At 47.2% G+C, this 23,309-nt stretch overlaps 1 protein-coding gene across 5 annotated transcripts in view; it reads right to left on the bottom strand.

Moving 5' to 3' along the window:
• The window catches only part of sh3pxd2aa (SH3 and PX domains 2Aa), a 97,851-nt gene that overhangs the window by 9,102 nt on the left and 65,440 nt on the right, over window positions 1-23,309 (bottom strand). For 3 of the 5 annotated variants that reach the window (XM_085355233.1, XM_085355231.1, XM_085355235.1), the window contains 7 exons: window positions 13,112-13,225; window positions 9,557-9,640; window positions 3,370-3,487; window positions 1,112-1,509; window positions 1,011-1,025; window positions 563-612; window positions 20-139 (listed from right to left, as the gene is read on the bottom strand). In XM_085355233.1, coding sequence (XP_085211359.1) covers window positions 20-139; window positions 563-612; window positions 1,011-1,025; window positions 1,112-1,509; window positions 3,370-3,487; window positions 9,557-9,640; window positions 13,112-13,225 — 899 coding nt within the window. The remainder of the gene's footprint in view (window positions 1-19; window positions 140-562; window positions 613-1,010; window positions 1,026-1,111; window positions 1,510-3,369; window positions 3,488-9,556; window positions 9,641-13,111; window positions 13,226-23,309) is intronic. The other 2 variants (XM_085355234.1, XM_085355232.1) reach the window with 1 other exon arrangement.

Genomic DNA, 23,309 nt, shown 5'->3' on the forward strand with positions numbered 1-23,309 from the left:
TGTAGATCTGGCCTCTTACATCAGCCTTTTGTCCTCCACGGAAACTGATGCCATCAGAGATCGAGGACTGGAAATCTGCTATAGTGTAATACTCTGCTTCCACAGCAGGGGGCTCTGGTGGCTTGGGTAACTGGAAGCCCTGTACAGCAAAGAGAGAGAGAAGTGAGCCGCTCACGTTGAGCCATCCTGTATCTGACACACATAAAACATAAGATGTGATTTATGACTGCATGCAATCATGATATATAAATATGAGGGTAAATGTAAGGTGTGCACGTGCGATACCGGGACAATCGCAGACATGCTGAAAATGTGTAAATGTGCCTCAATGGTTGCTATGCAACTCCTGCAGTAGTCTGAGAGCCAATTAGATTTTTTCTCTTTTTATATTATTTATTGGTATTTATCCTTGCACTGAAAGATTTTGCAGCTGTCTTCTTAAACACAAGAAGAGTCTCGACTGTGATCACGTGTACTTCAGCAGAAGCATGGCAACATCAGTGAGCACGCAGGAAAGGTGCTCTGGGTTTGTCAGTAAGCAGAAGCCAAACTGGAGTCTTACCAAGTTGGCGTCTCTTCTGGGGGGAGGTTTTTGCCGCAGATTAGGAGACCCTGATTAAAAATAATAAGATTTTATTAAGAATAATTCAGAAAAACGACCAAAGTAAAAGGTTGACACTCGCTGTAACAAACAAACACCAAACATTTAGTTCTAAGATGAATTATGTCACACTGGAAAGGACAACATATTTAAAGACAAGCAAAAGTAAGATTTGAAAGACTAATTTTGTCCTGGCTTTGGACGCCATGTGTGGAGCATCGGCTTGTTAAAAAATGGGCTCGTCCCAAAGGATGGATGGGTGGAGCCGAGCGATGTCTTAGTAACCACAAACTGACCACAGGTTCTTAGTTTGTGAGTGAAACCGAGGCCGAAACACACACCGAGCATGTTATCACATCAAAGGTTAGTGTGACAGAGCGCGGTTAGATGCAGCAGCCGTGTAGCTTACCTACGGCGCCGAATCCTGCACAAATGGAAAGGGGCACGTCTTAATGTTGCATTCAAGCTTTAGGCTGAACTTTAACCTTTACACACAACACGTTCTCTCACCGATTTCCACTCTGTGCGGTGCCACTCTTGCAACAGCCGGGGAGCCCGGCTCGCCTCTCGCTTTATTCTCATTCAGGGCGGCGCTCGCCGCTATTCCGAGACACGGGCTGTTGGTGTCCCGGCCCGCGCTCAGCCTGCGGCCTGTCGCGGCGTTGATTTCGGAGGGCATCGGCAGGCTGATCTCGCTCTTGGAGAAGTGGCGTTCCGGCGTGGTTCCGCCCTCTCCGTCTGTCTGGATGTCCTTCTCGCTAACAGACTTCTTTTGCAGCAGGTTGCTGATCTCCATGATGTTTCCAATGATCTCCACGGGGCCCGTCAGCGTCTTCTTCCGTGGGGAGAAATCCTCTTTAATCTTCTTCAAGTAGGAGGCCGGGGCCCAGCCCTCTTTCCCTAAATACCTGCAGCCCAAACACATAAAGACAGAACATTTAATATGACATCGAGTTTATGTTCCCTTCATTATTATGATTGAACTCAGGATCAGGTAAAGCTGCCCTTTCCATACAGCACAGAGCAGGAAGTAGACTGTGCCAGGAGTGACCTGCTGTCCCACTGCAAAATCTCAGGTTTCACTCTTATTAGTTTCCCCTGACCCTCCCTGATCCTGGTTCTCTTCCTGCTAAAAGGGAGTTCTTTCTTCCTGCTATTGCCAGATTCTTGCTCACAGGTGGAGGGAGCGCTCTCTTTATTTAATATTGCAATTTTCCAACATAAAGCACTTTGAGCCTGCATTCGGGAGTGAATTCCACAGCATGTCTTTATCCTGTCTTCCTTCTCTCACCCCAACCAATCACAGCAGATGGCCCCGCCCCTCCCTGAGCCTGGTTCTGCCGGAGGTTTCTTCCTGTTAAAAGGGAGTTCTTCCTTCCCACTGTCGCCAAAGTGCTGCTCATATGATTGTTGGGTTCTTCTCTGTATGTATTATTGTAGGGTCTACCTTACAATATAAAGCAGCTTGAGGTGACTGCTGTTGTGATTTGGCGCTGTGTAAATAAAACTGAAATTAATTGAATTCATTTAGACTTTAGATCATGATGTTATTTTTTAACACTGATTGAATCTCTCGCTGAAGCCATTTTTTAAAACTCCAGCTGACATCCAGGTCTTCCCTCTCCATCACTGCTCTGCTCCCAACAATGAGCCAGCATTCAGTACACCTTGGTACATACATGTGTGTGTGTGTGCTACTGTTTCCTACTGCAGCTGTGTAGTAACAGTAGTGTAATGAGCTCAGCATGGGAGCTTCATTTAGCGCATTTTAATACACTCAGAAAAAAACGTGTGATTTGAGTAATGACTGAATGTATCGCAGCAGAGCTTTAATGCACTCGAGTACCATCCTAACTTAGTGCATGATGCCACTATGAGCTATACGTACAGTTAATAAATAACTGAAAAATTCCACAATTTCGAGTGTTTAAAAATGCATGAAATCACACCGAGTCAGATCCTGTGTGTTGCAATAAAGGCACAATTTTAATTCTGGTGATGTGAGTAGCCAAAGGCAAGTAAACAGAATGCATAATAGATGCAAAGAGATGCTGCTTCCCCACATTTAAGCAGACATTGTTATGCTAAACGAGTAATTTCAGAGTGCTTAGTGAAACAATAAGTAATGCTCCAAATGAAACTCCGAGTCATTTCCCCGGCACAGAAGAGACGCGACTGTTCCCTGTTTTCCGTTTCACGACTCCCAACTGCGACCACAAGGAGTCCCCGTAACTAAAAAAGCTTCATGCATGGACTTTGCTGTTTAAAGAAGGGCCCACTGAGAGCAGCGTGACTCAGACATGCATCTGCAGGATTATTTTCTGTTGGACACGGTGCTCAGAAATGACTGTGTGCACTGCAGGGAGTGCCAAAGAGCGAACAAGCTGTTAGGAAAGCAGTCAGTGTACATGACAAGTGCACACACGGCAGCTCGCGTACGCGCCTCAAACAGGAGCTCTGGATCCATGTTTGTGTACGCGTTGGTATGTGAGGCTCCACAAGGCGTCATGTGATAGTAATCAGCTGTGCAGCGGAGCGCCCGGGGACTCGAGGAACTGAACAACTGTGAGGAAATACACACCGGCTGAGTAAACGACACACACGTGCAAACACGCAGGCGGCCCTGACGCCACCATATGTTAACGCTTTCTTCTCGGCGCCATTATGCAAATGAGAGCTCCAGGAAATTGTTGCTCTGATCGCCGAGACAACGACGAGCAACAGCCTCGCGGTGAAATGTGCGGGTTCGGCGTGCACCGTTTACCCACCTGATGTACCACCAGCCCTCCAGGTTCTTTTGGATGACCTCCACGGTGACCCCTTTCTCAAAGCTCACCTCGTCTTTTCCTTGGCTGGTGTACGGCTGGATCGTCACATATTTCTCCTCTGCGGGGGTAAAGGAGAGAGGAAACAAGATCATTGAAAAGTCTCACACTGCTGTAGATTACACCATCTCAGAGGGAGAAAACGGTCAGTGTGACCCACTTTAGACACCATTTGCACACCAACAGAAACACGAACCTCTCGTCTTTGACCTGCACATAAATAGCAAACGGCGCCCTCTACAGGCGGAACCTTTAGGCCTCGCTCAGGCTACATGAACCCAGATTCAGAATCATTACCACGCAGCTCTCAAAGAGAGAAGATCCAGAAGCAGCAGCTGGTGCTGATGGTGGTCACGAGGCTGCTGCACGTCTGATGCATGAATACAAATGGCAGCTGTTGTAACGCAGATCACGGTTTCCTAATAATTACAGAATTACAGTATTTTACTACAATTAAAACCCTGTTAGGATAAACCTAAGTAAACCTACGTCACAGCCTTTCCTGTTTCACCCAGCACGAGCGCTCCCTTTAAAGCTCACGTCTTTGGTCCACTAATGTGCAGCAGAGTGGAATTACTGACCCAGAACCTGCACTCAAAAACACACTGGGTGTGGAGGTGAGCACTTGTTATTCTCTGTCCATCTGCAAGAGTCAGATCTGAGGCATCTGATAAATGTTGTTATGGTCGTCTCGAGCCGAGCGTGTGCATCAGTTTGTTGTCTCTAATTCTTTCATCTGGAAGAAAAGATGAAAGATTCAATTAATCTCATCTGTGTTTGTTTTTTCGTGAGCTGTACACGTGCGTCCGTCTCCGAATTCACGCGTTGCTGGCGTCACAGAGCCGCGAGCCGAGTGGGCGGGACTGTAAATCAGTGCTGCAAACAACAGCGCGGTGATAAACCTCAGGGACGCCCCACCCCTGCCGTCAGCAGCTGATCCACCACCACCGACAGGTCGAGACACCCTGACCTGGCTTTGTGTCAGGATGAATCAACGTGAGGAGATGTGCTGTAATTGAATTTGAGTCAAGGTCTCCAGTGAAGCTGTGTCAGCAGGGTGTGAGAGCGACTGTTCTCCCATTAGCAAATTGCATCCTGAGAGAACATAAATCTCCTGTGATCAGTCTTTGTTTTTGTCCTTTGCTAAATCAAACTACATCTGAAGCGTCTGCATGGAGCTCTAGCTCAGGAACGCATTAGCAGCCGGGGACGGGGGGGTGGGGGCTCCATTCGGTGGAATAACCCAAGTTTTCCACACTTTTCTCTGCTTCACTCAGCTTTCTGCAGCTCCTGGTAGCAGACCCAAACCATCTGGTTGCCAGGCAGCATAAAGCGCCTAGGACGTTGGGCCGCAGTCGAGAGCGGCGGTGGACGAAAAAGCCACGAGAGCTGAAGTCTGACATGACTACAGTGAGCACTGCTCCAGCTTTAATGCTGAGACTGTTTCTGATGGTGGAAAAAAGGCGACCGGTCCAGGAGTCTTTAGCCTGTTTGCAGCCAGGAGCACTCGCTGCCGTGAAACTCGTCTGTGACCTCACGTCATCGGGACGACTTTTTCAGCCAGTAAACCTCAGCAGGCTCGTTCTCTGCCTCCGTTACTAAATATGTTGCAGGACAGATCAAAAACATCTTTGTAGCGGATCGATGTTGATTCAATTCTCATATTTTTGGGCCGTATGCTGGGAACAGGTCGTGTGCCTCTCATATAAAACCTGCTGTTCCCATCGCTCTGATGTTTTTGTGGTTACTCCAGTTCATGTAGGGTGACAGACGGGGTTTACGGGGTCAACTGTGTTGACCACAGGTCGCCCCGTCATGTCAAATTAGCAATGCTAATGCCCTGTAAACACCTGAAAGCTCGGGATTCACTGATAACACAGATCTTCACAGTCGCTGACAAACTGACTTCTGGAGTCCTGTTACACCACAAAAGCTGCTTCCATCAGGGTCCTTGATTAACAGCTGAACGGAGGCTACGTCCACACTAATGCGCCTGATGGTGGTTGGGAAAGCCGGTCATTGAAGAGACAACAGGAATTTCCTGTGAAGAGTCTGCTCTTTAAGGTAAAGCAGCGTTTAACAGCTGTAGCTGACACGCCCTGCTCGCACACTATCCTCCACAGTTCAAGCAACAACTTTCTAACCAGCGTCGCACCAGCAGCCTCACTGTGTGTCTGGGACTTTCACATTTTACTTTCACCACCCAGAAACGTTTTAATGGAGGCACGGTGTGTACCAACATCACAAAATTGGAACGACACCACCGAGCAATAAAAGCTAAAAAGCTAAGGTGTCTTAAACAGCAGGAATTAGAGAGCAGCTTGGTTCTCTGGTGGCGACAGCTAGTCGAGTGACTCATCCACGCTGCAGAGGTCTGTGTGATTAAAAGCAGGCTACAGATTGGGCCGCTGCCCCACTTTCACACTTTCCATTGGATCGTTGGGTCGTTCTGGGAGACGCAGCTGTAGTCAGGCGACATTCCCGCGGACATGGCCGACCCGTATGGTCACATTCCATGAACGAAGCGGTAAACCTTTAATATTTCTACATTAGCCACTACGGCTGGTGACAAAGAGGTCCCCACTCTGAATTCATAACCAGCTGAGTGGGAGATGTGAATGAGTAATGCCCCCCTGCTTCTCAACCACATTTCAGATAAGATAAAACTTTATTAATCCCTCAGGTGGGTTCCTCTGTTTCCAAGAGCACAGCAAGTTACAGAACGTGAGCAGAATATTATATATACACATATATATAAATACAGAGACATGTGTAAATAAAATATACGAAAGGGATAAATAGAATAAATAGGAACAAGAATACAAGGGAACTGCACGTTTCAAGTATTGAAGTCTATTGCACTGTTGGATATTAACAAAAAGTATTGCACAGTGAAGTGAAGAGGCACTACAGCTTAGTTGTTCCCCCCTCCTCTGTCCTCCTGTCTCCCCTCCCTCTCCCCTCCAGAGAGGAGTTATGGCCGTGTGCAGAGGATGCCCAGCATTGTTCATAATGTCCAGCAATGCCACTGTCACCAGAGTGTCCAGCTTCATGCCGACCACAGAGCTAGCCCTCCTGATCAGTTTCTCCAGCCTGCATGAGTCCTTCTTTGCTGTGCTGCTCCCCCAGCACACCACAGCATAGAAAAGTACTCCAGCAACCACCGACTGGTAAAACATCCTCAGCAGCTTCCTGCAGATGTTAAGAGACCTCAGCCTCCTGAGGAAGTACAGTCGGCTTTGGGCTTTTTTTATACAGGTGCTCTGTGTTGCATAACCAGTCCAGGTTGTTGTCCACCCACAGCACGAGGTACTTGTACGTGTTGACCACCTCCACCTTTCTCTAACGTGGCCGTGACGTACAACTCCATCTCCATCATACTGCTCTCATTTACAGCCCGCTTTAGGTCAACTTCAACACTTCCATCAGGAGCCCACTCTGTAGATCAGCCGGGTCGGATTAACCATTAATCAGTGCTCTGCTGCCTGCTGGTCCAGGACTGAGTGGACGCAGCGCTTCAGTCGGGGAATGTAAAGAGAAACAAAGATGGTTCTTAGAGGTTTTCCCTTGTTTTCTGGGCTCGGGACGAGCTTCCGTAAACACGGCACAGCTACAAGGCGACAAACCGACAGTCTGGATTAGAAAGCGCCGGCTCGCTCCTCAGCAAAGAGACGCTTGTTTGTTTCTCTCACGTTTCAGCATTTACGCAAAAATGACTCGACAAAACCACAAGTATCCAAAAATTAAAACTGAAATGTGAAAGTCATAAACAGCCTTTCAAAGCTAATGAAGCAACAACACTGTTACGCAACCATTTACATGACGGGGCTCGGCGGCCGTCGAGGTCGCGGCGCTCGTGCTGCGGGTGCCGAGCGCTTCATTATCTAAATCTGTTTAATGCGGTCCAATTATTTTGCTTCTCAGCGAGAGCCGGGGAGCGTTCCACGTCTGAGGGAGCAAGATTTGAGATTTTACTGTCAGAGCTGACTCATGGCCACCCAATATGCTGCAGATACTGGGCCACTTGTTGTTTTTGTGTTAGTTGTTCACCGATGCAGATTACGTAAAAGGAGAGCTGCAGCTACAGCTGTGTGATTAAAAACACTGTATTAGTGTATCGAGCAGCAGACCGAGTGTAACGGTGGACCCAAGAAATACCAGCCGGAGCGACTTTGACCATGCAGAACTTTTATTAAACTCGGGGTTGTACGTGGACACATATACTCCCGCGCTCTCTTTCTCTGCTGTCATTCCCGTCTCCGTCTGTCACTGCCAACATATAAAGAGACACAATCACTGTCAGATCCCAGCACACCTGTTCACCCCGCCCCTGCGCCGCCCCGGGAGCTCACTGCGTCACGCCTCCTCTGCAGCTGGCCAAGGACCACACCCACGCCACACCGAGCCTGACAAAAGGACTCGTGTTAGAACAGCCTGAGCTTCTAACTCACAGGGATTACAAACACCGAGCGCCCTACTTGACTTAATCGTTCACTTTGGCCACGTTTAACACAAACATCCACATCCAGGAAATAAAGAAGAACACAACAGCTCCCACTTAATGCTGCTGAGACAGGACCACACATCAAAGAGTCATTTTATCTTAAACAGTCTCCAAATTATTAACCTCTAACATCTCATTTACCCTGAACTGTTGCACAGATCTTTGTGGCCACACAGAAATGGTAAATGGCCTGTATTTGTATAGCTTTACTAGTCCCTAAGGACCCCAAAGCGCTTTACACATTCAGTCATTCACCCATTCACACACACATTCACACACTGGTGATGGCAGCTACATTGTAGCCACAGCCACCCTGGGGCGCACTGACAGAGGCGAGGCTGCCGGACACTGGCGCCACCGGGCCCTCTGACCACCACCAGTAGGCAACGGGTGAAGTGTCTTGCCCAAAGACACAACGACCAAGACTGTCCAAGCCAGGGCTCGAACCGGCAACCTTCCGATTACAAGGCGAACTCCCAACTCTTGAGCCACGATCGCCCCTACAGAGACACACAGGGACACACAGAGACATACAGGGACACACAGGGTCACACAGAGACACACAGGGACACACAGGGACACACAGAGACACACAGGGTCACACAGAGACACACAGGGTCACACAGGGACACACAGGGACACACAGAGACACACAGGGTCACACAGAGACACACAGAGACACACAGGGTCACACAGGGACACACAGGGTCACACAGAGACACACAGGGACACACAGAGACACAGGGACACACAGAGACACACAGAGACACACAGGGACACACAGGGACACACAGGGAGACACAGGGACACACAGAGACACACAGGGAGACACAGGGACACACAGAGACACACAGGGACACACAGGGTCACACAGGGACACACAGGGTCACACAGAGACACACAGGGAGACACAGGGACACACAGAGACACACAGGGAGACACAGGGACACACAGAGACACACAGGGACACACAGGGTCACACAGAGACACACAGGGTCACACAGAGACACACAGGGAGACACAGGGTCACACAGGGACACACAGGGAGACACAGAGACACACAGAGACACACAGGGACACACAGGGAGACACAGAGACACACAGAGACACACAGGGACACACACAGGGTCACACAGGATCACACAGGGTCACACAGAGACACACAGGGAGACACAGAGACACACAGGGTCACACAGGGACACACACAGGGTCACACAGGGTCACACAGAGACACACAGGGACACACAGGGACACACAGAGACACACAGGGAGACACAGGGACACACAGAGACACACAGGGTCACACAGGGACACACAGGGACACACAGAGACACACAGAGACACACAGGGAGACACAGGGACACACAGAGACACACAGGGTCACACAGGGACACAGGGTCACACAGGGACACACAGGGTCATACAGGGACACACAAGATCAGATGGGGTCACCAGAGAAACATGCATCTGATGACAAAAACTGCAAAATGTAAAAGTCCTGTGTGTGTGTCTCTGTTTGTGTGTGTCTTTCTGTGTGTGTGTGTCTCTGTGTGTGTGTCTGTCTGTGCGTGTGTGTGTGTCTCTGTGTGTCTGTCTCTGTGTGTGTTTGTGTGTTTTCATGTTCACCTCTGCTCTGCTGGCGGTTAACTATACCGCCGAGGGTCCAGCGGCGGTCCAGCCTCTTCAGGTGGGCTTTGCGTCTCTTAGTAACTGATGAGGGGGAGGGGGGGCGGAGCAGCAACCAAAAGACAAAACAGACGAGTTAGTGTAAGAAGCACGTTTTAGCAAAATGAGCTGTTAGTCGTCATGAACACGTTCAAACTGCTTCTCTTACAGGAAGTGTGTCTGTGAGTTTTAAAGACTGGGTGAGAAACGAAGCGGGACGAGTCATTTCAGCCATCAAATCCTCTGCAGTACCACGGAAACGAAATGAGGGGAGCAGGTGGACTGCTTGGTGCAAACTGACTGTGTTGGACTTAAGAGGACAGTAATTGTATTTTGCCTGGAACAGCAGACCATGGCATGGCTGGAGGAACCAGCGTGTAAGCTACAAACCCCACCACACTGATTATCAGGGACCAGTGTGACCAGCACGCTACATGCTGTTTGTTAGCACCAGCTGATAATTTAGCACTCTTCCAAATGTGGACACGTCCGCCTTAACAAATCAGCAAAGCCGGGAACACAGCGGTGTCGCGTTCAGGCTCCGATGTCATCGTCAGAGCTAATAAGCTCCTGCTTGCTGTTCCAACAAACACAATGCAGCTTATTTTAGGAGCATCCCAGAAGCTCTGCTCCACATCGCTTAAAATAGCACCGGCTCGATTTCCTGCAGGATCCATACCAAGCTACACAGCGCAGCTATCAGAGGCTCAAATCTGAAACAAGTTCACTGAAGTGCTTCTGACGTCCAGTGTGACCTGCGGCGGTGCAGATGCACACCACGTTTAATCCTGCTAACACTGACGCTTCAAAAGCCGATAAGGACGTCACCGTGGTTACGTTCATGGTTATTATGCCGTCTGCGGTTATCGCACACACGAGAACACCAATCACAGACACAGCTCCAGGATCTCCGAGGGCCTCGACACATTATGCGGCTGCCGTGTGTCGAACTCAGCGATCAAACATCGTGAGCCGGTTTCCTGTTCTGCTGCCTCCTGAGGGAAAAATATTAATGACGGGAAGGATGGAGGGAAACAGCAGTTGTCCTCCGTCTTTCTTTTGCCTGCAGTAATTTCATTTCTTCTCCGTCTTCTGTCCTCGCTCATCTCTCCATCGCTCCTCTGACTCTGCTCCTTGTCACTCGCTGTCCCTTTTGATTCCTCTCCGGCGCTCCTTCCATCCCACCGAGCACCATCCCGCTCCCGTTGACCTCTTAATTGATATATTGGCTTAAAGGAAGGGACACAGGGAAATGTTATTTGGAGGTAATTTCAGCAGGGCTGGGCGCGCCTGTCGGTTCCTCCCTAGCGAGCTGAGCTGTCAGTGGAATTAGGTTACCGACCACGCGGAGATAATGAGACGTAAGAGACGATGGGAAGCAGGAAGGGAGAGATCAGGAATGAGAAGTGACAATGTGTGCAAACACAAAGACACCAGGCCTAACGGGAAAATGGGACTGACGGAGGATGAGGGGGAAGAGAGTGCATGTGTAGCTGTGAGCTTTGTGCAGTTAATGTCAGCCTCAGATGCCAGCTGATGCCAACTCTGGTTTATTTGAGGCTTTTTAACAGAGTATTCTTACGCAATGTTGCTCCTGTAATCCGGTTCCTCTACCTGGTGTTCAGTCACTTACTCTGGAACCACAAAAGGCTTTAAACAACTTTCTACATGCCTGAGATACGTGGCTGTATTGATAGATCTGCTCTGACTGGCATCATATCGAGGCACAAGTAAAGGAAAGAACTGCAGCCTGAAGATTGGGGCTCACAGTGTTGCACCTCTAAAATAATCGAATGAGATTAAAAGACAGAAAAGAAACATAAAATGAGAAATAACGCAAATAAAATTAGTCTGAACTGATTCTGGTTTAAAAATAGAATAAAATTGGGTTTTCAAATGTTGTGGAGGGGAGGTTCCCGGTTTAGGAGCAGTCACAGCAAAGGACCTCGGGACAGCTCGGACAGCGAACTCGTGCAATGCCGGACAAAAGCCAGTTCAAAAAGTGACAGTAACGATGCTAGTATGGAAATATGTGGTCTCGCTTTCGAGTGCTGGTTAGTAACAGTGCTGCAGCGCTTTGGACCTGCTGCAGTCGGCTCACTGATAACAGACTGACACCAGAGTAAAGATGAAACGAAGGCATGGACAGCTCTCTCAAGGAATAGCTTCACTTTTGTGAGCAGCTGGAAATGAAAGAAACGAGCTGTGATGACATCATTGATCTGTTTGTCAAAGTACGCTGTATATGACAGAAAATGTAACACACACACACACACACAGGCCTCCTCTAAGGGCTTTTAGAGGCTTACCAACCAACACCTGCTGCTGTCCGACATCCAAGGAAGCCAATCGAGGTGTTTCAGAGGTCACATTAAAACCAAAAGAAATAAAAATGACCAACGATAAAAACAATAATGATGATGATGGTCGAGCTACCGTGAATGTGAGCGGAGCTGTTTCTAGCTGAGGTTCCAGCAGATGAACAGGTGACCAGATCATTCAGATGCTTCGCCCTCTCTTCCTGTTTTTGTTAAAATTCTAGCTCCACTTTTCTCAACTGAAAGTGTCCAGTAGTAAATTTAGCGAGGCCAATGAAAAGAGCGCAGCGGTCAACCTACACGAAGTCAGAGCACGAGCCTCGTGCGTGCCGTTTCATTCAGTGATGCAACATCCATTCAGTTCAGCTGAATAAATCAGACGTCAGAATCAACGGGCAAAGCTACAAAGATATAATAAGCCTAACGTATTCCCGAGAGCTGGGTGTTGGTGTTCGGGAATCTGCAGCAGATGTCAAACAAGTTCTGAGCACAACTCAAAAACAAACAGAAACACCATTAACAACACATGCATCCAATCAACAGGCAGCAAACACTCCGGCACGTCACAATGTAACAAAACAACACTAAATCTTTGTTACGGGCGCTGCCACCTCCTCAAAAGGAGCAGCGAGTAACAGCAACTGAGCTGTTTGTGTTTGTTTGCCCACTGAAGCATGGAGCCCAGCATGTGTCGCAACAGAGACGGAAAAGTGTTTGCAGGAGGATCCAGCGGGATTCTACATCCCATAAACTGCTACATGCATCTGCAAATAAACTGCACGCATGCGTCTGTGCGTTTGCACGCTCCAGATCTCAGAGGGGGGGGGATGACACAGTGAGGAAATGCTCCGTCCCAGCAGGCAGACTAAACATTCAGGAGGAAAGGGTCGCAACAAAACGAGAGCCGTGGCGTCCCGGGGGAGCTGGAAGGAATTTTCTGTGGTGCCAAAATATTGCAACCCCGTTGGCTGCAGTCTGGTACCATTTCACCGTGCTGCTGCCGCCACTGTGGTCTCCAAGGTTCCCAATGTGTGACTGGAAATGTGTTTGTGTGTTCAGCACTAACTTGTGGATGATGTGATGAGAATGAACACAGAAGGAAACTAGAAAGGATGGGCTGCCCCCTGCACACGCAGACTGACGTTTATGTCTTTAAGTTTTATGAATGTAACAACGCCGTGTTTGTGTCAGCACTAACCTTCGACAGTCCTGGATGTTCCCAGATCCAAATCGTCTCTGGTTCCATTTTGCGAGTCGAGGTATGTGGCTGGGACCCAGCCCTGCTCCTCCGCTGTGCTGACGAACCACCAACCTGAGGAGAACACATTAGTGCTGTCAGTTAGGCCTGACGGATGTCGGTGAGCACACCAGCTCGGGGGCAATTTGCACCAAAAAAGAGACGTTACTGGATACAGCCCACGTAGGGGTGGGAGAACAGCACGTCTAATAGGCTGCTCCTGTCTGTGTGAGTGTCAAAGGGACATCTAAAGGGAGCTCGTGGCAGCTCAGAGTTTCACCTTCCTGGAAAGTGGTGTTCATTACTAAACCAGACACTGAAAGACACAGAAGTGCTGGGAGTGCTGGGAGTGCTGGGGCGAGGAGGAACTCATCACCGGTGGTTTAAAACAGCACTCGGTGATGCTGCTGAAGATCAACCTGCTAGGACGTGTTGGGCTTTTAAAGACACTGCTACCCTTCACTGACTCACAGTCAAACATGCTGTGCTGCTGTTTTGCAGTCGCCTGTAGTCCATGTTTGGTCCATGCTGGTTCCTCCAACTGATGATTCAACCACACAAACAATGACAAACATCTTGAGGTCTTACATAATGTTTCATACTGTACAGCACAGTCAGAGTTCCTGGGTTATGAGCTAGGACACCGCGGTGTGCACCTCCCGAGTTCCCCTTTGTTCCTGCAGCTGCTGTTTAGCTTCTCTTTCACCTCCAGGTTTGGTTTGAAAAGCAGGATTTCAAACAGTAAACAGGAGTTTAAACCCGGTGACCATCCCCCAGAGGAGGCTTTAACCCTGTGAGGTAAACTTGGATCACAGGTTCACTGTGTGATAGAAAAGTCAAGCTTCGTATGAGATGAGCTGTTACTTTCGTGTTGAGCACCGGTGCCAGAGGAACTTTACTTTCTTCGTGGCTTGTTAGCGTCTACGATGCCGCTCGAGCTGACTGCCACGAGCTAGCTTGTAGCCTTCGCTCCGTTTTGGTGTTTACAAACAAACGCTGGACAGGATTTCACTGGGAAAGTTTTTGGGGGTTTTCCAATTTATATTTGGAAGACTTTGTGAAATATTTCAGGTGAAACAAAAAGCTGCTTTTGGTCCTGATAAATCAGGAGTTACTGGATTCAGCGTTTGTGAACTGGGAACATTGGTGCCAAATTTTGTGCCAATCAGGCCTTTGTGGGCGTGTACATATGTGGTAAACAACAAAAGCCAACACAATTCATCACCAATGCCTCCGTGAAGTTCACCACATTTACCCAACTTCACTTAAAGCCACAGCAGAAACGTCACAAACTTACAGACCCTGGTTGGTCCATCTGCACAGGAGGACAGCCTCCTCCAAGAACGAGGTCAGAAACTTGATTATCTACGTTTAACTCGCTTTCCTTCTGAGGCTTGAAAGGCTTCCACTCACAAATGGCCTAAATCATGGCGTAACATCACCCGTGGCGTTCCCCTCTTCACCCACACCCTGTGGCTGCACAGCAGAGATCACGTCTTGATTGCTACTGGAAAAGGAGAAGTTTGTGGTCACATCTACGTTACGCTGCTACAGCGCTCGCTGAGCTGACTTGACACAATTGCAGAAACACATGACACATTGGGTGGCGACCAAAACCAAAAGAACCCAATCCATTTACATAGATCACAGTCTGACAGCTAGCATGCGTCTGTAAGCAAAGGCTGTCGTCAGGCTGTAGTGACGACATCGACAGCACCAAAGCCCCGTTAGCCATAAAAAGCGAGGAGACGTGGCTTCGTTAGTGTGCTGCATGGCTGCAACCCAACGTGTGACACATTCTTCCAGCCTATACAGGGATGATATGACGGCAAGAGTGAGGTCATACGTGACAGCATTTCACTCCTTACTGTGGAAAGTACAACAATAGTGTGGATGTCCTGGGTCTGTCTGGCCTAATGTGAGTGTGCGCATGCAGTGGAAGTGATAATGTAAAAGCAGTGGTTAGCAGTGGTTATAAAGGAGCTAATAGCAACAAACTGTTTTTCTTTTCCCAAACGAGTCCAGCAATTAAGTCATCGCTGCTCCGCTGTATTTACAGCCATATGGCTCAGCTCTCTAATGCGGTTGGAGAAGCCTGGGTGAATCAATTCATCACGCCCTTTTTTTATTACCCGGCACGACACCAATCACAATAATACGTGTTATGAATGATGCGGAAAATATGAACGCAACATAGAGCTGTATCATAGGGAAAGTAGCAGTAATGGCAATGAGAGGTAGGTGGTAGAAGTGAAGAAGTGTGTTCGCAGCAACAGAGAGTGAGCATTGGTTTCAACTTCACAGCTCTGATAGGAAGTAATAGTCACAGCTAGAATTCAAATCATTTCAACGATTAAACTGAGCCTACAGTCACATCATTTGGACTAATGGAAAAACACGTCGCCACTGCCGGGAAAATCCACTCTTAGTTGTAGAGTTATGACAAAAATAATGCATTTTCCTCCACTTCAGGCTAAATGGGATTAAGTCATGATAAAGATACAGTCTTCTGGAAATTACTGGGTTACCTTATGTCATATTTTAGCAGTAAAATAAATTAATATTAGACCACATTATACTCACAGCTTTTCTTTTATACAGACAACAGGAAGCACGGTGACAGAATCAATACCCAGTGCAGCACTTTGAATTTAAATGATCGTCTCACGTAACAGAGCAGACATGATGCTGTTTAAGTCAGAACAGCATGAATGGATGGAGGAGCAGCAGAAGCTAATGGGGGTTGCAAAGCGACTTGCAGGAAATGAGTCCAGGTTAAAGGTCAACCTGCTCGATTTTGATAAATATACACCAGCGGTGCCCAACCCCCGGGCCACGGACCTGTACCGGGCCGCGAGAGTTGAGGCTCGGGTGTGAAGTTTATGGTAGCTCCAGTGTAGCTCATCCAGCCGGAGCTTCCTCACAGTCACACTGGCTGTTTGTTGATGCTCTGACTCCTGCAAACACACAGCAGTGCAGTGTGACTTTGGGAGAGGTCGGAGTTGACAGGGCTTGATATGAGGAGCAATCGCTTTCATATGTAATCCTATTAAATAAATCTGATACCATATATGGTCAGTGTTGCAAAACCTTGGGATGATTAAGATTTAAAATTTGAATTTAAATATGACTTTCTTTGTTTGATGTATTCAAACAAAGAAAGTCCATTTTAGTGTCATGTTGTGCGTTTTATTTTCTCTTTCGCTGCAGTGTGAAAGGTCCACCTAGCAGAAAGAATAGCTTGGGCCATATGAAACGCATTAGGCCTTTCATAGGCTGATTCATTGCGACTTTTAAAAAGCTGAAGAAGAATTGGAGCCACCTGTACCTGCTGGAAAAACAGAATCATAAATCTCCCACGCCAGCAGAAGAGACCGAGGTGACTGTTTGCCATCAACGGTGGCATGTGTGAGCGCCCCAGCTGACGCATATCACATCCTACCTCCAGTAACTGAAGCCAACAGAAGCAGGAGTTTGAACAGAGACAGAAAAAGCAGGCGGCTGAACACTAAAACTAATCAAACACCTGCCAGATAAGACGCAAGAGCTTTGCAACATGAACATCTCTGCAGCACATCTCAGTCCGCAGAGACGATGGAAGGCTCGACTGATGCCAGAACCACGAGGACTGCAGGAGCCAAATGTGGGGAATTAAAAGCATGAAAAGTTTCCTCCAGACCGCTAAATAATAAAAACTGGCCCAGTGAAGAAAGCCAGACGCCACCACTCTTTAGCAGCACCGCTGATCAAAGCTGATGTTAGAACGTTTATTCGAGGTTTTAAAGAGAAAACAAAGAAAAATGAAAACTACAGCGTAGATATGAACAGGCTGGGAGAGTTCTGGGGTTCTTCAGCCCGTCTCACACATGCACATCAATACAAAACATCTCAAAGGGCAGAAACACACGCGGCAGGCCCGGCCTCCATCGTGTGCACACATGCTATCATAAGGCAAGCTTTTGACAGGGCCCAGTTCGCTAATAAATCCAGCTCAGGAGAAAGTGGGCACAGTAAAAACAGATAAATGAGGACCAGAAACACTGCTGCCCGCCCTCACACACACACACACACACACACACACACACACACACCCTCTGCAATCACAAAGTGCTGCACAGCCTGCAGACAGAGCACGGGAAACAACACAGAGACACAGATGTGACTATAAGACACCAAATGAGAGAGACTGGGACAAAAACAGACAGTTGGTATCGCGGTAAACCTGAGCGCGTGAGAGCCGCCTGTGGACAGATTAGTTTTCACTGAAAATCTGTCTCGTAGGAGGAGATCTGGACCAGAGATCAGCAGCCAGACGGAGAAACTGTTCTCAGAGTCAGTTAAAGCAAACTAGAACTTGTCCCAGCATATGTGTGGACTAAACTGTCCACGTCTGTGTGTGGAGGGCCGAAACACTCGAGAAGGGCTAAATGCTCGTGCTGGCGTCGCCTGGATCCTCCAAGCATCCCACCCTCTGTGACACCTAAAGAGTAAAGTACTGGCAGCTACTTTAGAATGGAAATACTTCAAAGTAGGGCTAAAGTGGATTCAGGTGAGGATGCACACTGTGGAAAATTATCTCCTGAAAGTCGTTCCTGATGCTGCACAGAGCTGTACAAAGAAAGCTTTCAGGAAAAGTTAAATATTCAGAGAGGTCAGCGGTGCAGGATGCAGAGTCTAAGTGGTCAGAACACGATTTCTTCCAGTTTGGAGACAAAGTCATGGATGTTCATGCCAACGCACAAGACCAGCCACTGAAAATGATCCCCAGACATCTACTTGTGGAAGCGATAATGCAAAATTTGTTCGTCTTCTCTAGCATTAATCCAACGTTTATTGTGACACGTGCTTTCTGCTTGTCCGTCACTGCGTGAAGGATGCAGGTGGTGACATTTTAACTTGAATTTAACCTTGGAGAAGAGGATGAAGCCACGGCTGCAACAGTGTTGGCGTGAGCTATGAGTGCTGTGAGTTCAGAATAAACACGGCTGAGGTCGGCATGTCGGACTCTTCGGGATGCTTCAGTCGAACTCTGTGTGACAGTCTGACCCTCCGACTCGATGACTAATCATGTCCTGGTTGTGCTCCTGACCTGACGCGCTGCCTTTGGGCTCGGACACGGCACAGGTTCTTTCATTAAAGACTTTCATGAACAGGGATGATCTTCAGCAGAAATGTGGGTCAGGTTTACCCACGAACACTGAGCGAGTGTGAAGTCCAGAGTTAAACTGCTGAAATGCACGAGCAAGCGCTCAGAGCAGGAAACCCAGGCCTAGCAGGTGGTTATTATTCTTTCTATGCGTCAGAACTTTTGTTTGCACCTTCAATAAATAGATTCATTTCTCGTTTCTGGAGAGACACGGAGCTGTCGCCCTCTTCTTAAATCTGCCTACTGTACAGGGATTCAGGGATTGTGTCACCAATGAGCAGAGCAATCCCAGAGCTCCCCGAGTCCTCTCGACAGCTGTAGCGTGTGCCGTCTCTTTACCCGAACAGTAAAATAGAACCCGTGCAGCAGCCGCGCTCTCGTTTCTGCGCCCACTTACACGCTCCTGAGCGTCTGTCTGACAAAGTACACCCAACTGTTCTGGGGATTTATGAAGCGTTCAGAAACTAATGACTAATATTCACATAGATAGATTGTGCTGCCACATTTATACACAGACACAGCACAAAGCATAAATATGGAGACAGCAGAGGGGCAGTAATTGGCGTCTCTTACAGCGCTGGGCTCTAATTGGAGCTTCTAACTACACCAAACCTTGGCAGGCAATAATTGCCTTTTTTCCCCACAGAGGGAAAGTGGAGGTCACAGTGAACATAGTGGAACAGTAACCGGGACGAGCCAGCTTATCAGTGACTGAAACAGGCCTGGGGGGGGGGGGTGCTTTGGAGGAACAGGAGATACACAAAGTTCTTAAGAGCAAACGCGATAAAAAGAAGACAGAGGTGAGGAACAGAGCGAGAGCGGGAGGAGGAAAGTGAGATTAAAAGGGTGGTATGGGCAAAGACTGACCGAGGGAAGACAAAGGAGGGGAGCAGATGTTTGGCTGGAGCTTCAAAGCTCGAGTGTTTCATGCTAATTCCCCTCCAAAAACAGCACCTCACACTTTCCTCTCACGTTCTCATTTTCTGGACCGCTGAACGCTCATCAGCTTCTACAGGGAGGTCTTTTATTAATGTGATATGCAGGGGTTACCTACGAGATGACTGTCATTTTTGTTCGTTCCCTTCAGCTTCTAATTGGGAACAGATCCCCTGGAGAGCGGCGAGGACTGGAACGCAGTGCTGCTTTTCAGCATTGAACTACTTGCTTATCTTTCTGCAGAGTTAGCAGGAGGAGAGATTCAAAGAATAGGAGAACAACAATTCTCGCTGCCTCAAACCAGCTGCACAATTAGCCACAGTGTTATCTTTACCGTGAACTGCAGCAGCTTCATAAATGAGATTAGCCTGAAGCAGTGCTTTTCTACCAGAGATTTTCATCATCATCATCCAAAAATATCCTTTTGATCCGGTCGACATGCTAAATGTTGGTGACTGAATGTTTCCAACTGAAACCCAGACCGTCCTCAGTTAAACCTGTGTACCTACACAAAGCTGGGATTCCACAGACTGAACTTTGTGAAGCTATAAAAGTCGTTAAAGAGAGAAGAAGAGTGAAGAGAAGAGCAGTGCCAAGAATCATCAGTGTTAATACCTGCTGCTTTATCCAAAAACTCTGAAATGCAGCACGAAACATTTCTGTAACAAGCGTCTGATCAGTATCCTTAAAACTTCCTTTAGTTCAAGCGCCAACAGTGAGCTCAAGCTACACACAGCATTTAGCATTCAGCACATAAAATACATTTGATTTTGGTTTTAGGGTCATTTTTTTGTGGTTTGTTACTGATTGGGATAATAAAGCGTTCTGAAAGTGTAACAGCTCTAATTTGGCTCCTTCATTCAGCCCCTTTATAAACTGCCAAGATGCGACTCAACATCGAACAGCTCAATAGACTTGACCAAAATCACTGCCTGCTGGAAACATGCAGCTACTTCTACCTCTGCTGCTTGGTGGCAAAACTACTGCAGTAAGTACTGCCTGTAAAACTAGAGCTTCTGAAAGCCCAGCCACACAGGCAGAGAGCCCCTTCATCGACAGCTAACTGTTTCTAGTTTTTTATGTATAATTTTAGCTAGCTAATTTAACTGTTTATCCAGCATGTTTAGGCCAAAAATGTCATGTTTGTCCATCCTGCTAGCTAGCAACCCAACTGCTACACATAGGGTTAGGGTTTGGTTAGCTAAAAAACAAAAACATACCTTGTTGAAAGCTATAGCTAGCTTTCAACTGATTAGCCATACTTTTAACAAGCTATAGCTAGCTTTCAACTGGGACCGAAGGCTATAGCTAGCTTTCAACTGATTAGCCATACTTTTAACATGCTATTTTTAATTATCTATGCTTTTGTCTAGCCTGGTTAAGCCACCCTGTCATTATACAACCTGCAGAAGTGTCCCAGCATTCAGTAGGCCAGTGTTTCCTCACTCGCCAGCTTCTTATTTAATTCTGTATGAAAGGTCTTTTTAACCTGAAACTTTTTTCCTTGTTTCACGGAGTTACTTGATTACTCGGCCTACTATAGTCTGTTCCAAGAACAACATTAAGGTTATCATGATAACTTTTGAAAGTCAGCTTACACTGGAGTAAAATCCTTCCAGAAACTTCCCCTCCACCCATCTCACTAATGACTTAGCACAGTACATTTAATAGACTGAAACTTTGCTATGGAAATAACTACAACCTACTTTCCCAATCTACAGGCTTACATCATTCATCCAGCTCTCAAACCTTCACGGGATTAATGTTTCATATTCAAAGCATAGATTTCACATGGTGTGTCACTTTAAAGCACTTCAAAGCTAGTCTCAAAAAGAGTTTATAAAAGGGCACCCAATCCTCTTAGTGACAAATGTCAAGGTTCTGGTCTTTACTGATGAGCAACGGTGGAAGCATTACATCCCAGTTTGAAGCTCATGTTACCTCCTGGAAGTTTTCATAAAACTTGGGGGTCTTGTGACTGAGCCGACTTGTTACAAGTGAAAGGGGATAGCTGGCAGCAGGAACTTCAATAACCATTTTTGGTCAAACATCACGATCAGTGGAGTGAGGCTAAACCTCTGCACTGATCATGTGTGTTAGCATGTGTTCACCTCCACCCCCTGAAGGTGGCCAGCTTCAAGTACAGCAGCTCCTCTGAGCTTCCAGTATCCCCAGCCTCTCTGAGCTCGACTCTAAGAAGTGACTGAAGCACTTTAGCGCCTTTTTACTGGCTGAGGGTGAAGCTAGCTAATGCAGCCAAGCTAGGGTGTAGTGAGATGATAGCACACCATCTTCTGGATAAACCACCTTGTTTAATGCTGGCTGTCAGTATTAATGCTCGCCCGCAGCGTGCTGTCCGAAACAGCCTTTTTCTGATCCAGAACATCCTCCGAGTTAGCCTTGGCACATCTTAATGAACAACATAATCTACAACTGAAGGCCTAAAGCAACGGACATGTCAAGCTAGGTTAAATACAGAATGTTTAAGAGGCTTTCATAAAGTTTTTATTTCACAATTTGGCACTTTGGTGATTTTTATGACCCACAGTGGTACATTCAATATTTCCAGCGTAACATTATTGGATATATTTACTGTGTCTTTCCTGTACTTTCAGTGGGGTTATTGATGCAGCTCTGAAAGCTGCGTTTCTTTTATAATTGCTCATAAATCTAAACCACAGTTGTGAGTAAACATACAGTATCCTTATTCAAGGAGCAGAGCCTTCAGGGGCAGGTGGAGCGCCATTCTGGCAACTGCAGGAGAAGAAGAAATTAAATCCATTCAGAGACATTTTTCATCCAGCAGTCCGGTGCAAATTAATAAATTATTGCACAGCCGAAAGTTAAGACTTGCCCCGAGTTAACAGGAGCGTTTAATGTAAATGATCTAATGCTGAGGTTTCACTCAGTGTGTTAGCTCATGGCTCTCTCTTTATGAACCTCACTGAGGACAGGGCTTTGGAAAGGCGTCATGGGCTAGTCTAAGTGCTGCCATTCTTACCAGCTCCCCTGGGCACACGGAAAGGTGTGGTGGGAAAATGGTGCCAAAACTTCTGGCGTTGACTCTCCGTCCAACAGAATTTTAGCAGCTGACAATAATTCAACATAACTAAGATGTGGCATCAGTATTTCCATGTAGACTTCAGCTTTATGACAGAAACTGCTGTAACTTTCTTAAACGGAGGATTAGTATTATCTGGGAACACAGCAGGACGTCATACTCTATGAGGTGCTGAGTCAAGACCAGAGAAAAAGAAGCAAAGCTGTCTAATCTCTTAAAATCAACTGTGACAAAATGTTCTTGAACCCTGGCAGTAAGCAAGGCCAAGATATTTGGGCAAATGGCTTCTCCGGCTGGTGGGGCTTGGGCGGCACACTAACCCAAAGAATCCTGTTTGCAGTTTAGAGTCAAGGTCCTGCTGGTACATCCATTAGTCTCGGATGATGAAACAGGGGGAAGAGGGGTGTTTTTCTCCATATACTCTCTGTCTGCCCACAGAGAGGAAGGCTAGTCGCTGCGATTCAGAATTCACTGTCAAAGATCTCAGAAGGTGACGAATTAATCTTCTGAACACTCTTTATCTTTATTCTGTACAATTTTCACATCATTTCTGAACTTGTTGGCCATTAGACCTTAAAGAAATTAGAAAATGAAAGAAGAATGGGAGGGATTACACGAAGCAACGGTCATGTTTAAGACCCTACGCCAACATGTAGCTGGATTTGGGTAAAAAAAATGTGAATCCATCATTGAAATCAAGTCCATGATCTAGAACAGCCTGATGCAGAAACCTGGTATTTAGAAGACATAAAGTCAGCCCTGAAACCAACAGATCCAAGCATAATTTAACCAGAAACAATTAACCTGTGGAGTCATAAAAAGTCTGCCAAGCAGGGACTCGTTTTGTAGAGGTGCCTGGAGGAAAGCTGTTTGTTGGTCTACCATTACGGACCAGACTGAACTGTGGTCTCCTCAAAATGGACCATAATGACTGCTGTGTTCTCATTAGCCTCCTCCTGTGGTTTTAAATGAAACTCGTTGACTCTTTGTATCTGCTGGACTGACGGAGTCTGCTA

Source organism: Diplotaxodon limnothrissa, linkage group LG6 (assembly GCF_057381915.1).
Source record: "Diplotaxodon limnothrissa isolate DT_005_m linkage group LG6, D_limnothrissa_male_GT1.1, whole genome shotgun sequence".
Taxonomy (NCBI): domain Eukaryota; kingdom Metazoa; phylum Chordata; class Actinopteri; order Cichliformes; family Cichlidae; genus Diplotaxodon; species Diplotaxodon limnothrissa.